The sequence below is a fragment of the Protopterus annectens genome, chromosome 7.part1, assembly GCF_019279795.1.
Source record: "Protopterus annectens isolate FY-2018-M chromosome 7.part1, PAN1.0, whole genome shotgun sequence".
NCBI classification, from domain to species: Eukaryota; Metazoa; Chordata; order Ceratodontiformes; family Protopteridae; genus Protopterus; species Protopterus annectens.
Window position 1 is genome coordinate 531,109,373 of NC_056740.1, and position 15,462 is coordinate 531,124,834.

Genomic DNA, 15,462 nt, shown 5'->3' on the forward strand with positions numbered 1-15,462 from the left:
GCAAAATGAGGAGAAACTGGACTCAGATGTCTTTCGATTTGATTGACAGGTTCTCCTGCAGACTCTCCATTTATTTGAGAGGGTTGTATTTAAAACTGTGGCTTCTTGGAATATTTGTGTGTGTTTGCATATTCTTGTTTCACTGTACTGTGGTGTCAGTCAGAACACGTCAATTGGTAACATCCGTTAAAGATGATTTTGTTGTCCTACACTGTGATACTGAAAAACAAAAGGGAATGTATTTTGTATCAGGTGCAACTGCTCAGCTCATGGTGCTGTTTCACTGCTAGCTGAACAGTTTATGTTGCTACTTAGTAAGGAGGTTTCATGTTCAAATTATGAATGTTTCACATCCTTTTTTGTTTAATATTACTGCTTCTCTGAAGATTTCTAAACATATGCACATTTGTGTCTCACGGTAAGGAAGCACTTGTCAGAAGATATTGGACAGTAGCATCCTTTAAAAGGGATTTTCCTGCCCTGCATTTACTGCGCAACTGAAAGCTTGTTATCATTGTACTGAGAAGCAAAAGGGAATGTATCCAGTGAAACTGCTTACCTCACAGTGTTGTTTTGCTGCTGATATGCAGTAATGTAGCTTTAAAGTATCATCTGGATTAGTGATCATTCAGAAGGGCAAAAGGCACTGATAAACGTCTGTTGCACATTTTTGGGGGGTCTCAGATGCTTGTCAACACTCAGCCCTCTTTGTAGTCCATTGGCACATTTTTTCCTCACAGGGCGAAAGCTGTTTCAGGTCCATGCCTTCCTTCCTTCTGAAACAAAAGCCAATTACAGAGATCATCACTCTGGCAACTTTCAGGGCTTTTCGGTTTATGACTCTATCCCTAACCCCCTGGTGGCCAACATGAGCACATGCATCATGTTAGAGCCTGATATGCCATCCTTTAACATAGTCACAACATTCTTGGAAACAGAATGCTACTGGGGTGCATTTGCTTGAGTTCCCCAGTTGGTAGTTTATACCAACACTTAAGACAACAGGGGTTATTGGCCCAGTTGATGCAGAGGTATACCAGGGCCTCCAGTGTCTTGACACACAGGTCAGGCCCTCAGTGTCAAACATTAGTTTGATATATGGTAGAATATTGCCTTATGGGTGTGAGACTGCACTCTTTGGAAACATGGGCTGATGCCAACAATAGCTCCATCCTCAGGCCGCCTTTAGCATGTCTGTCCCTCAGTGCCGATGCCACAAAACCTACAGCCTACACACTGCATGCATGAGGCCATCCAAGCCAGTACTGAGATGGGAAGAAGTTGTCCCTCCCCCTTTGTGTCCTGGGCTTAGAGCTTAGAAAACAGAGACCCTCATTTCAGAGATAGAACATTAAGTCCCTCTCACAATTTAGAGAAACATTCAGGCTCATGAAGTTTTCTATGCGTATGGCATACCCCCCCTCCCCCCCAAAAAAAAAAAAAAAATGTTGTATTGAGTATCTGGGGAGATGGAGGAGCTTGGGTTCACCTTACCTGTGGATTATATACTCAAAGATGCAATTTTTTTGCTTTCTAGAACCACTACTATACTGCTGTTTCATCTCCTATGAAATCAGATGCTTTCTACAGGTCTTGCACTCCTAGCTGAGTTGATTGAGATCTTGTAGAAATTCTCTAGAATTGACTTTTTTGTTTTTCTCATTCAACAGAGATAATAGGGGTGACAGCATCTTGCCTTGTTACTACATGATAAGAAGTGTAAAGCCTTGAAAGGCTAAGCAAGAAAGTGTTCTCGTTTGCCATGCTGCAGCTTAGATCCCTCAGCTACTTGTCTAGCCTGTTCAGATTATAGTCCCTTGTAGTAGATCAGGCACAATTGAAATTTTTAGCCCTTTTTGATTTTAGAACAAAGAAGCAGCCGGACAGGACTGTTTTTACCACCTGAACAGTAGTTTTCCATGAGGCCTGCTCTGTAATTGTGACCATGTCTATGCTGCTGCTAGGGCAGGACTCAGATTAGTGCCTGCCAGAAGGTTGTGGCTGATGCTCTCCTGCCTTTAGTAGTAGTTCAGGCAGCTCATTCTGAATCCTCCCTTCTGGGCAAAGTTTCACATTGCACAGCCATTCCAGAATGTGGTCAAGGACGTCAAGAAAAGTAAGCTGGTTCTCAGTACTGAAGAGGGACCCTGTGGTTCCCCTTGGCCACTTTGTCTTTTCTTTTGTACAGTACCAACCCATTCGTGTGTATTCAAACTTAAGAAACATTTGGGTGGAAAAAAATGAACTGAGTTGTAGTTGCAGCTAAAATTGCATCTCCATTGCGTTTTTCACCTTTCTTTGGTGTGTGATGTCAGCTCAGCTGTGTTAAACAACCTTTCTTTCCTTGCTCAATGAATGATGTCATCACCTACAGAAAACAGTCTTTAAAGCTGAATACTGAAGTGGAAAATGCATCAAAATTATACCTGGAAATTTCTGTTAGGAGAGTTCACTTGGGCATTTAGCGTCCTACCACTGTTTTATTTGAATTTTTTGGAATTGCGTATTAAATTTTTCCGTATTTAAAATACACCTGCGCTTAATACACTTAGGAATATAGTTTCCTCTTACTGTTTTACTTTTTAAATTTTAGATAGATTAAATAATTGGTGTACCAGAAACAAAATACAAAACAGATTTCCCAAGATATCTCCACCACAAACACATACTCACCCCATAAATTGGTGTGTCATGGAAAAAAGGCTTGGGAAGATTTTGTCAAAACTGAAGTTTTGTAGTGTGCAGTTTCAAAATACAATTGTGACTATGTGCATATCATAAACTTGTATTTTAGAAGTGAGCTTAATTCTAACTTATTTTAACTTGATTTGAAACATAATATGCTTAATTTATAAACCGTTTCCTTTCCCAATATTCTTGATGATTGCTTATGTCTCAGTACAGAGGAGGGCTACCTGCATTTAAGAAAAATACTGCAGTTCTAGATTATCCTAACTGGTAGCAGCAGAATGTATACAAAACAGTGGGCCCTTATTTCAAAAGACTGTCAGTGTAATGACCCCTTAAACTGAGAGCAGGTGTTTTAGAATCTTCGTAGTAAGCCTGTTTATAGATAAACCTTACACCAAAGTAAGTTACTTACACTGAGAGCATGTCTTCTGGAATCAGGGCAGACGTTCACTGAGAGTAACTGAGTAACTATTTTGGAATGTTGCCCACTCTTTTACACTGTAACCACAGAACAGGGGTGTAGCCAGAAAATTCCATTTTGTACTCACAAACTCTTTTTACTGTCCCTCAACGACATGCCTTTAAAAAAAATGATACATCTTTCAGAAGGTTGCCCCCTAGCAGTTAATAAATACACACAATCATTTTCTGCAGTTCTGTCTAAAACTATTAAAGAAATTGCTTTTAGATTAGCAATCCTCTCAGAACAGGACATTAGAAAATAAAGCTTGAGTAACAGTTGTGCATCAATGCATTCATGCATAGAGTGTGCTTTTTGGCCAATATTTATTTACATATTTTATTAGAATCTTGAAATGCTCTCCATTTTTTTTCTGAAATTGTACCATTTAAAAAGTTTTATATTTTTTTCCCTTGTAGGCAGTGCCTTATTCTCGTGATTATAAACAGAAATATGAGTATTTCCGTAAGAAACTGAAGAAACCAGTAAGTGTTGCTAGTTTCATATGTGCATTTTATGTTCCTTTTACATTATACTTTTAATGTGCTCAAAGCACAAGATGCTAGAGTTTTTATTTTCACGTACACCAAATGTTTGCTGTCTTTTATTGTGAACTAAAAAATTTGGTATTTTTTAAAAACTGTAATTTATTTATTTATTTATAGGTTCATAGGAGGTTACTAGGCTAATGGCCATAGAGCCTCTGCAAGCGTAGCCATATTTATCCCAAGTTGCCCTAATTGTCTGTGGTTAGGTGAATGAAGTTCGTAGAGGTAAGGGTCTATGGTTGTTAATATCGACTTCCTCTGTCCAGGAGGAACATGGGCACCCCCCCAGGAGTGAATTTGTGGTCACTCATCCATTGATCTAGGTTGTGTTTCAAGAGAGTCAGGGTGGGGCTCTCTTTCATGTGAATTGGAAGCTTGTTCCAGAGAAGTGGCAGTCTCTGGGAGATGTATTTATCTCTCCAGCGTGACCTGTTCATGTCAGAGGCTAGGTTAAGATCCCTGGAGCAAGTGACCATCCTGCAGCTTGATTTATGATAAGTGTAACAATTCCATCAGGGCCAGGTCAGAGACTGCCCTATAAGCCAGGGACACCCTTAGTAACCTGTAGGAAATGGAATACAGTGACAGGGCTTTCAGTCATTCCTCATAAGACTTGTTTTGTGTACCCTGTAATTTCTTGGTGAGAAACCTCTGTGGTCTTTCCAGTTGTTGCAGGTGTCTGGTGAGATGCATGCAAAAGGGACCATTGTACTCAATTATTAGTCTGATGAGGGCTAAGTATAATGGAATTATAACATCCTTAGATCTAGATGCAATGGTTTTACTTATAAGATGTGCCGCATAGAAGGATTTTCCTACTACTGTGGATATGTGGTGGTCAAAGTACAGATTATCAACCTGAGTCTGAGATGAGGTACCACTGGGTCTACACTTAGGGGGGTGCTGTCTATAATGTAATTAGTAGGGATGTCAGCTTCCTGAAAGGGGATAATAATGCATTTTTTTGCATTTAGCTTTAATCCGTGGCTTTGGCACCAATCATTTGTCTACATTATCCCTGTCTGCAGTATATTAACATCACCGGGGGACTCGAAGATTTTTCCCAGTTTGCAATAATCAGCGAACTTGGTCATCCACAGGCCGCCCAAGTTGGGCTGGATTTCTGAGAAATAAATTCCAAACAGTAAAGGGCCCAGCACAGAATCCTGTGGTATGCCATTTGTGGCTAGTCTTTTGATAGAGGTGAAGTCACCCACTTTGACAGTATGTGCCTGGTTGGTGAACCAGTTGGCTAACCAGCTGGTAATGTAGGGGTTAATCCAGAAATTGGGAGAGTTTCTGTATAATACCTGAGTTGGAGATTCTGTCAAATGGCTTGGCTTGGTCAAGATAGTTGGTGTGCACTGTTTTTCCCTCATCCAGGGCCATGGTGAATTTCTCAAAGACATCAACCATGTTTAACAGGGATGATCTACCATTAATGAATCCAAACTGGGTTGGCTCCAGAGTTTGGAGGTTACCTATGTCCTTGTTAATAAGGTCTTTACCTTTTTTTAATTTGTCAAAGTCTTGAAATTAGTATTGTTTCAATCTTTGATGTTAACCAGAAGTACTCTTCGCAGCACCTGCAATGTGCCTAGGTCCATAATGATGCTTTCCATGGCCTTGCAGATGAGGTTAGTCAAACTTATGGGCCTGTAATTCCCATGGTCAGTTGATGATCCCCTTTGTGCAGAGGGATTACTGTTGCTGTCTTCCATTCCACCAGAACATAGCCTGTTCTCAGGAAATGCTGAAATAGGAATCCAAGTGGTCTACTAGGTCATGTTTTAAGTTGTTTAAAAGGCAACCTGGGATGCTGTCTGGTCCCATTGATGCCATGTTTTTGGCCTTGGAAAGAGCCGAGATGACCTCTTTTGTTGAGATAATTGGCTGAGGAATGGTGGTAGGTATACTTTGGGGAATGACTGGAGGAGATGGGGGGTGAAGTTTGCTCCAAATCTGTCAGCTAGCAGGATGGCTATTACCTCATGTTGAGTATGTGCGATGCCATCCACAACCACTTCAGCACATAACTGGTTATTCCCTTTTAGATTTCGGATGTAGTTAAAGAATGCCTTGTGATTATCCTTAGCTAGGGAGGTTATTATGATTTATAATTAGTTTTGGAGGACTCAACAAGATCTCTAATTTGTTTGTTTATGCTAGAGAGGGATTTCTTCCTCTGCTGAGCCAGTACCCTCTTGTTCTTGGATGTTAGTTTCTTTCTCCTGTTGAATAGCCTGTTTATACGAGGGGTCCACCAGGGTGGTTTGTTTTTTCAATAAGACCTGTTTTTAATCTGGTCAGGATCAGCTGATTCTATACAACTGCTTAATTGGTTATACAGGGCATTGGTGAACACCTCTGCAGTGTCCGTGTTTTCTGCGTTCGAGGGAGCTGTGAAACTTCTTATAGCATCAGTTATTAGGAGGTAATTTGTCTTAAAAAATTCTTAAGCATTTTTGAGCTTGATGGGGTGTCTAGTCTTGTAATTACATTGAACAAGAATGATTTATAGTCCGATCTTACCAGCGATGACAATGCGGGGGGGGGGGTGCAGTGCTCTCCCATGTTGGTATGCTTTTCCTGTTTATGGTGGGGGATCTATAGCTAGCTTTGATGTGATAGAGGGCTTTGCCTATAGTTAATTGGGCATGGAGGAGCTCAAGAGAGTCGTACTGTTTGACCAGTCTTGAGGTTTATTTATCCTCTTCTGTCTTTTACAAAGCAGGTTAATCATCATAGAAACAATAACAATTTTGTATCTGCTATCTTCTTCAATTTCTTTAAAGCATTCTACATGGTCTCACACCCAAAACTAATAAATGCTCTAACCTCCCTATCCTTCGCCCCCATTATGATCTCATGGTTTAACAGTTATCTATCTGACAGACAGCAATCTGTCCAATGGCAAGATGTACTATCTCCTCTACTTCCACTTCCATAGGTGTACCTCAAGGCTCAATACTGGGTCCACTTATTTTCTCTGTCTTCACAAATAACCTGCATACCTCCACCCAACAAGCCACACTTGTACAGCATGCAGATGACTCAACACTTATCTGCTCAGCACCATCTCTTTTTACCCTACAGCAGCTGACCCAAGAATCCTTTTCCTCTGTTGAAGGTTGGATCACTGACATCCAACTCCTTCTTAACCCCAACAAAACTAAATTACTCTTGTTTGCCCCTAATAAATTTAAATTTACTCCCCTAACTTTCTCTATCACATCCAGAAATGGCGCTCTCATCTCTACTTCAACCCATACTAAACTCTTCGGGGTAGAACTAGACAAAAATCTTTTCTTTGATGTTCATATACCTGAAACTATCCAAAAGGTTCATAAAAAATGGGAACACTGTATAGACACAAAGATTTTCTCACTGATAAAGCCAGAATCACTTTAGCACAAACTCACTTTCTGTCCATACTTATGTATGCAGCACCAGTACTCACCCATATTAAAAAAAAACTGATCTTGACAAAATTGAGTCATGTTACAACAAAATCGCTAAATTTGCTAACAATTCTACCTTCAGAACCCATCATTGCCAGGTACTGAGAGATGTTCACTGGCTCGGATTTCCTCAATTACTTACCTACCAACAGCTAACCAGTGCTTTTAATATCCTGAACTACCCTGACAAAACTCCAGCACTAAAACAACTGCTCCCCTCTACTCTACTAGTCGTCCCCTCCATTCTACTAGTAAATCTCTCCTCTGTATCACTAGTGCAAACAATACTGCAGGTAAATATCTATACTCTCATACCATAGCTAAAACCTGGAATAACGTCTCCCCCTCCATAACTTCCACCACAACTATCACACAATTCAAAAAATTACTTAAATCACATCTCATGAAAACCTGTATGTGCCCATATATAACATAACAATCATCTCATTAGTTATCCATCCTCTTTCCTTTTCCACCTGTTATTAACCTAATTCAGAATACAGGTCTTAATCTATAAACTTGCAACCTAGTAAGACAGGTAATCTCATCTTTTGGTCATCGTGCATCTCTCCATTTTTTAACACACTCTGTATTTTGATATTGTATCCAACTGTGGAACTAGTTCTTTCAAAACAGCTATTTCTCAGCATATTTAAAGTGAATGTCTCTACTTTTAACATTTGTTTATTTTTTGTTTCTGTATTTTGATATTGTTATTTTTAATTGTGGAGCTTTTCTCCTCGGCCCTCCACTGAAAAATGGACCTAGCCCAGCTGGATTAGCCCGGTTAACAATTGTAAAATAAATAAAAATAAATAAACATTAGGTGTACAAAAATAAACTGCTGGGTCTCCCAAGAAAGCCCTAACATTTGTTTTAGTGAATACATGAAAGAATAAGATTGTTAATGGGCATTTTATGAGGGAAACCAGCCCCTCTGTCATACTCTTTTTACTGTTTATTATAGTCACATTCAAGGTTACTATTACTTGCAAATTTTTTTAGAAATATAGTTGCATTTCTCCACTCTTTTCTGACTTTGAATGGGAATGCCACATTTTTAAACATCATACTTTTGTTCTGCTAATTTGAGCACTTGGTTTAATAAAACAGCTCCCTAAGCTTAACACTTACAAAGCCATACACATTGATTGCTTGCCATAAGTTGTCAAGTATTTGTAACCTGTTGTTCCTCTTGGGGAAGTGATTCTTTAAAGTTGATTAGCGTCAACAATTATAGCCCATTGACTAAGTTGCATAATTTTGCACAAGATCTGTAAACTGTGTATTATACCAAAATTTACTAAAGATATAAATGCAGTTTGTGTGCCTGTATTTATGGAACTGGTTCAGATGAACATTTCAGGATACAGGTATCTTGTACTGAACTAGTTTAAATACATGAGACAATTTTTGATGCATTTTTCCTAACACACAGATGAGGCTTTGCATGTGTATTGAGCAACTGTAGATCTGATGTCGTCAATTTACATTCTGTCCTCAACATATGGGTTCATATCCGATCCTCGGATTGAATTCGGCTGTTATTATAGCTTGTGATCACCAAAAAACTCACAAGCCCCTTTCCTACCCGTAATGCACCAACCCTTAACATACCACAGATCTCGTTTGCCGCTTTCGCGAATAGACATGGGCATCCTGACCTCTCGAGTTTTTCTGATTAAGATAAGTGATTTAGCATTAAAATTTTGCTATTTATCTTTCTCCCTTTCTGTACAGCTATTATATTTCTGTTTGCCATTGTTGGTACTTGTTAACTTTTCCTTATCTGTAAATGTTTTTTTCTCTTACATTGTTATGTATTCTTGATACCATAGCTGCTATCTCTTTTCCCTTTTATATCTTCTTGTCTCCATATATAAATAAAAAAACTTTTCCTTATTGCTAATCTGATTTTTTCAGCATGTCTGATGAAACACCTTCTGGTTTTAAAAAAACGTCAAAAATGTGGGCACAAATTGCCCTTGTTTAATGCCATAGTTTATGTGTTTACTGCTTGCACCCAGATCACTTCCAAATTGATTGTTCTGTTTGTAAGAATTTCAATCCCAGAGCTGTTGCAGGCAGAAAGAACAAACTGATTTTGAAAGGCTTACTTCCTTCCTCTTTTGGAGAAGTTACTTCTGGGGCTCAGTCCCCCAAATTTAAAGTTAAGGAGTTTTCCATCTGGTCTCAGAGGCCTTCTACTTCATCAACTCCATCTTTGGAGTCACAAAGAAAAAAGTTCAAGTCAGATCCAAAGCCTGTAATGAGTCAGACTCCATCGGATCTGACCAAGAAATCTTTGCATCCTACTCCTTCTTATCCAACTTCTTTGCCTAGAACGAGGTATTCTCCTTCCTTGGATCCAGTCCCATCGAGAATACCTTCCCCTTTTTGGAGAGGTGCCACTCCAGGTCACCTTCCTCCATCTCATCTCATTCTTTCAGAAGTTTCACCAAAGAAGATGTGAATAGAATGATGAGAAATTTCATACTGGCACAGATACAGATGGGTGTTCTCCTGGCTCCTACCACCTCGGGTCAGGAAGCCCATCCTTCCAACCCGCTGCATATGGCAGCTTCTCCTCTGATCCGCCGGATCATTTTGGAGCCCTTGGATCTGAACTGTCCAGGTCTGTCTGGCTCAGATCTGAAGGTACTTCTATCTTCAAATCTGAAGCAGTCGCATAGTACACTGGCTCTGACATCTTCAGATCCAGATGACTCTCGGAGCCGAAGCGCCCCTGTCACATTCAGAGTGCTGGAGTAGACTCCAAAGTTTTTGTAGCCATCTCTGCCCCTCGGAGCCTCAGCATTGACAGCTCACCTCCAACTTCTGCCTCGGTGAGATTGCTTTTGGGGCAGAGGGAGGCAATGGGCTAGAAACCTGGCTTCTTAGATCCGTTGTCTTCCTTCTCACAGGAGCGATCTTCCTTCAAGGTAGTTAGTGCTTTCTGCTCTGGCAGGATGGACAGACCCTCCACCCTCGGATGTTCCATCTGGATCCCAGATGTCTCTGTGTCTTAAGCCTCATTATTCTACACCACAAGGACAGTCAGCTCAAAGTCTCCAGTCCACCCAGCAGAGTATTGCCATCTCTTCCGTTACTTCACCAGAGCATCCCACCGAGGAAGTCCCTAGGAAGAGGAACTGCAAGAGGAAGCACTTGGACTCCCCTCAGGAGTCAATCACTGAGAATACCAATTTCAATGAAGGAGAAGGGTCCCCAAGATCACTTCTTAAAGATGCACATCCATGAAGTCTTTAAGCAGAGAGGTGTTTGGTTCTCTGATAACCCTTCACCGGAGGAATCAGTATTTCTGGAGGCCTTTGGAACTGGCCCGTCTACCTCCTGGGTAATCCCGCCTACTGATGAGCTCATTGACTTGATCTGTAGGTGGGTGTGGAAGGAGCCTGACTCATTTGAGCCAATCCCCAAGAGACCAGATCAGATTCTGACTCCACCGACAGGTAGGGAGTTCTGGAGTAAGGGGATGTCTGTTAGTGACACAATGGTCAGTGCTTTATCATCAAATGTCAGCAAAGATAAGAATCATTCAGGCATGCAAGAGATACCTTTGGTGGTGAATTCGATCAGATCAGGTACTGCAAGGCCGTCCTTTCATCCTCCCTCAGCCCAAGGCCATTGGTCCCCCTAAGAGGCCAGTATGCATATCAAAGTCCTAGAGATGAGAGCGGCGTTTTTAGAGTTGCTAGCATTCCAAAACTCTCTCCCTTTTGGGACAGTTATGATCCAGACAGACAACATGTCAATAGTTTACGATATCAATAAACAAGGGGGAACCGGATCTTAACCCCTGTGTCATGAAGCCCTCAGTGTGTGCCAATGGGTGAGCTCTTCTAAACGATTTCTGATAGCAGTGGTGTTTCATAATGAATTTCTGGAAGAACGAGCATGTATAAGGACTTCACTCAACGTCTTATTGAGCCCTAGATTTGGTATGCTCTGTTACAATGTTTGTAATAGTTCCTTTACCTTTGTAAAATAGCAGGCAAAATCTGAGATATGTTGGGGTTGCTGCAATATAGGTAGGGAAGGGGCTCAAGAGTTTTTTGGTGATCACGAGCTATAGTAATGGCCAAGTCAGATCCATAGGTTCATAGGTTGGTACTAGGCTATCAGCCCTAAGGCCTATACAAGCCTAGCCATAACAAATCTCTGGCTATTTCTTCCCCCAGTATTTACTTCCCTGGACCCCTGTCTAGCAGGGCGACTGACGTGATCCTCTGGGTGAATTTCCTATCTCCCATCCAATCGTCAAGGTTCCTTTTGAAGAGGGCCAAGTATAGGCAGTCTATTCCAGAGTCTGGGGAGTTTCTGGGTCAGGAACGTATCCCTCCAGCATGTTTTGTTCATTGTGATGGCAAGGTTTAGATCCCTGGAGCATGTGGCTCTAAGAGAGTGGGATTTCTTTAAGTGTAGCATGTCCAGCAGCTCTGGGTTTGACATGGCCTTGTATGTTAAGCAGAGATCGCCTCTGAATAGACGATATGCAATAGAGTATAGCTGGAGTTTTTTTAGATGGTCAGCATAGGGCATCTCCTTTAAGCCTGTGATTCTTTAAGTGAGGTATTTCTGTGGCTTTCCAGTTGTTGCAGATGTCTTGAGAGGTACATACCAAACGAGGCATTATATTCTATAATGGGTCTGATGAGGGATGAGTACAGTGGGACAGTGACCTCTTTTTTTCTGGATGAAAAGCCCTTAGTGATGAGGTGTGCCACATAGAAGGATTTTCTGACTGTTGTGGCGATGTGGTTATTGAAGGTGAGACTATTGTCCACCTGTGCCCCTAAGTCTCTTATCCCACTTTCGCTCTTTAGTGCACTGCCACCTATGTGGTAATTCATGGGTACATTTTTTTCCCAAAGGGGATAACTATATAATGTTATGTAGTCCAATCTCGCCTACATTCTTATCTGTGGGTTCGGAGCCGAACCTCGGCTCCGACTCGGCCATACTCTAGCTCGAAGTCTTCACTTGGCTCATGGCTAAGAGGTATCCCATGCTGCACTGCTCCCTTTCCCCAGATCTCGTTTGCTGCTCATTATGCTCAGACGTGGTCTCGCTCTTGGCCGTGGCTAAGTATAACTTTTTCTTCTACGTTTTAGTAGTTTGTTGCTCCAAAAGCTATTTTCATACCTAGTGTCTGTTTTTTGGTAAAACTGTTTGTGTAGCCTGTTCCATGGCTTTTTGTCTTGGTATCCCGTTTGCATTCCTTCCCTTCTTACGGGCTAGGTCCATTTCAGTTAGAGGACCTAGTCCTCTCTCCTAGTTGTGTGTGTCCCAGTTTCCCTGTGTGTGCTTGTTCCGGTGGTTACTCCATCCCTTTGGGCTAGGGCCGTTTAACTTAGAGGACCTAGTCCTCCCTTGTTTTGTTTGTCTGGGCCGTTTAAGTTAGATTTCCTTTCTTCTCTGTGTTGTTTGTTGTTCTAACGACCGTTTAATTTAGAGGCATAGTTCCCATGTTTGTCTGTTCTTGGTGTTGGGTTTGTCTTCTGATATTGTGTGCAGTGTCATACCAATATGTCTAAGGTCACAAAAGAACACAAGTCTTCAGGTTTCAAAAAATGTGGTAATTGTGGATATAAAATGTCTATTACTGATGGGAACTCTGTATGCGTGTATTGCTTGGGGGCTATCCACCTCCAGGAATCCTGTGTGTTCTGTCACGCCTTTAGCCCACGCGTTCTTCAAGAGAGGAAGAACAAACTGATTCTGAAGGGATTACTGAAACCCTCCTTCGAAGAAGACTTGGAGAGGGCTTCCAGTTCTAAGTCCTCTCCCTCTAAAACAGACAAGACCTCTAAGTCAAAAAAACGCTCTCCGGCTCCGTCAGTTTAATTGGAGCCACCAGAGAAAGTTGCCAAGTCTACTTTAGCTTCCTCGGCTCCATTGGCTTCGGGGCCGAAGGAAGTGGGTGAATTGACCAAGTCAACATCGGCTCCTAGTCTCTTGGAGCCAGTGACTGAGATACTTGTTCGGAACCGGTCTCCAGTTTCTAGACCGGTTTCTCCTTCTCGTAAGTCTCCTTCTGTAGGGAGGTCCAGATCTCCGACCTTATCCTCTAGGTCCTCCAGGACTCTCTCAGACGATGATGTGGATAGAGTGGTACAGAAACTGCTCCAATCACCAGTGTTGGCCAAATTGTTTTTGGCTGCAGCCCAATCGGCCCCAGAGCCCATCACCCATCCATCCTCGTGTGTTCCTCCTCCGAGCCTTTCTCGGCTTACGGAGCCAGAGTTGTCGGTTCCGTCTGATGCCTTTAGGTCGGCTCCAGTAGCCAATCCTGGCATCTCAGTTCCGATCTCCGTTCCGACCCAGTCGGCTCCATCCAAGGGGTCCAGGGTTCATAGTTCCTCAGTCGGACCCGAGGGAGAGGTCTCGGGTCGATCTTCTTCGGCTCTTAGCCTCCCGTTCGGTGCTTCGGCATGGGTGAGATTGGGCCCTGCCTCGGCTTCGGACCTTATCCCTTCGGCCCCGAGGGCTTCCATGATTGGTCATTCTTCGGAGCCGGGGGGATCAGCTTTTGAGGTCATCCGGAGCGTGCTGGCCAGGTCCTCAGCTGCGTCTGATGACACCAGCACTCTACCCCCTCCAGCACCGGTATCAGTTTCTTATCATCCTCTGTCCTTGGACAGTGGAGACCCAAGGCCTCAGGATACCTCCATGAGTGGTCCCCAACTTTCTGAGGTCTCCTCAGAGTGTTTGCCTGAGGAGCCCCCCAGAAAAAGTGTGTGCAAGAGGAAGCACATCGACTCCCAGGATGAGTCTATCACTTCGGACACTGACCTCGAGGTGTCAGTGGGGTCCCCCAAGTCATCCTCTGAAGATATCTCTTTCTCAGATATCCTGGAGATCTTGAAGCAGAGAGGCGACTGGCCCTCCAAATCTCCCTCTGAGGAGGAGTCAGTGTTTCTGAAGGCCTTTGGGTTTCAACCCTCCGCCTCTTGGATTTCTCCCCCGTTCGATGAACTCTTCGATCTTGTTTGTCAAAGGGTGTGGGAAACACCTGACACTGTGGAACCAGTCCCCAGGAGATCCAACAAGTTTCTGTCCGCCCTCGCTGACAAGGAATTTCTCACAAAGGGCATTCCAGTAGATGCCATGGTGGTGGCAGCGGCCACCAAGAAGGAACCAGCTGAGACTTCATCTACCGTCCATCCCCCCAACAAGGAGTCTAGGACCATGGACCAGTATGGGAAGCGTATGTTTTCTTCAGTGGCCTTTACTCTGTGGTCGCTGAAATGTCACATTTTACACGGCTCCAGAGAGAGATCTCCTAAAAGAGCTTGGAGAGTCTCTGCAGGGTAACGTTTCTGAGCAGTGGCTCAGAAGGTCATTGCCCAGATGTCTACCCTAAATTCCATTGCTAACTCCTCCATGAGGCTGATCCCGCATGCAGCCGATGGAGCAAGTAGGGCAGCGAGTTTCGGAGTCTCTCTTAGGAGGCACTCCTGGATGTGCCTGTGTAATTTTGCAGAGACCTTCAAGTCTACGTTCACCAACACCCCATTTGACGGTTCATCGTTGTTCAGAACCAAGGTGAAGGATACTCTCACTAGGTGTGAGCAGGAAGGAAAAACCCTGTCTGCCGTGGGAGTCCATTTTTCCATGCCTTCTAGACCTTATCCCAAGGGCCAGAAGGGTGGGAAAATGTGGTTCAGAAAGCCGCAGAGATTTTTTCAAGACACACAAAGTGATTCCCTCTCCAGAGGCAGGGGAGGGGGTGGTAACTCAGGTAGATGCTGCCCTTGAGGCAGAGGAGGCCCACGTAACCAGGGTGACCACAATTCCTTTTGCGGTTCCCCCCACCAGCGCTTCTGAAGGGAGGCCCGACTGCGCTTCTCCAGAGCCAGTCAGGGGTCGCATTTCGCTATACCCAGAAGCCTGTCGAGGCATCACCGAGGACAAGTGGGTATTAAAGATAATTTCCAGAGGATGTCATATTCCCTTCTCTTCTCATCCCCTGCAAACCAAGAGAATCCCAGATGCCCCACCCAGTCAAAGGGATTCCGCAGCTTCAGAAGTTCAAAAGCTACTAGCAAAAGGAGCCATCCAGCATGTCCCCCTCAGACCAGCTTGGATTAGGGACTTACTCAAGATTCTTTTTGATGCTGAAAAGAACAGGGGACCTGAGACCCATCTTGGATCTCAGCCGCATGAACCTCCATGAAAAAAAGTCCAAGTTCTGAATGGTCACTTTACAGTCTATTCTCCCATTGTTGGGGAAAGAAGTATGGATGTGCTCCATCGACCTCAAGGATGCTTACTACCA

The 15,462-nt window shown here is 43.1% G+C and overlaps 1 protein-coding gene across 1 annotated transcript in view; it reads left to right on the top strand.

Annotated features, from left to right (window-relative positions):
- Nucleotides 1–15,462, top strand: part of NEDD4 (NEDD4 E3 ubiquitin protein ligase) — a 1,779,469-nt gene that overhangs the window by 1,265,155 nt on the left and 498,852 nt on the right. The window contains exon 14 of the mRNA XM_044078965.1: nt 3,571–3,636. Coding sequence (XP_043934900.1) covers nt 3,571–3,636 — 66 coding nt within the window. The remainder of the gene's footprint in view (nt 1–3,570; nt 3,637–15,462) is intronic.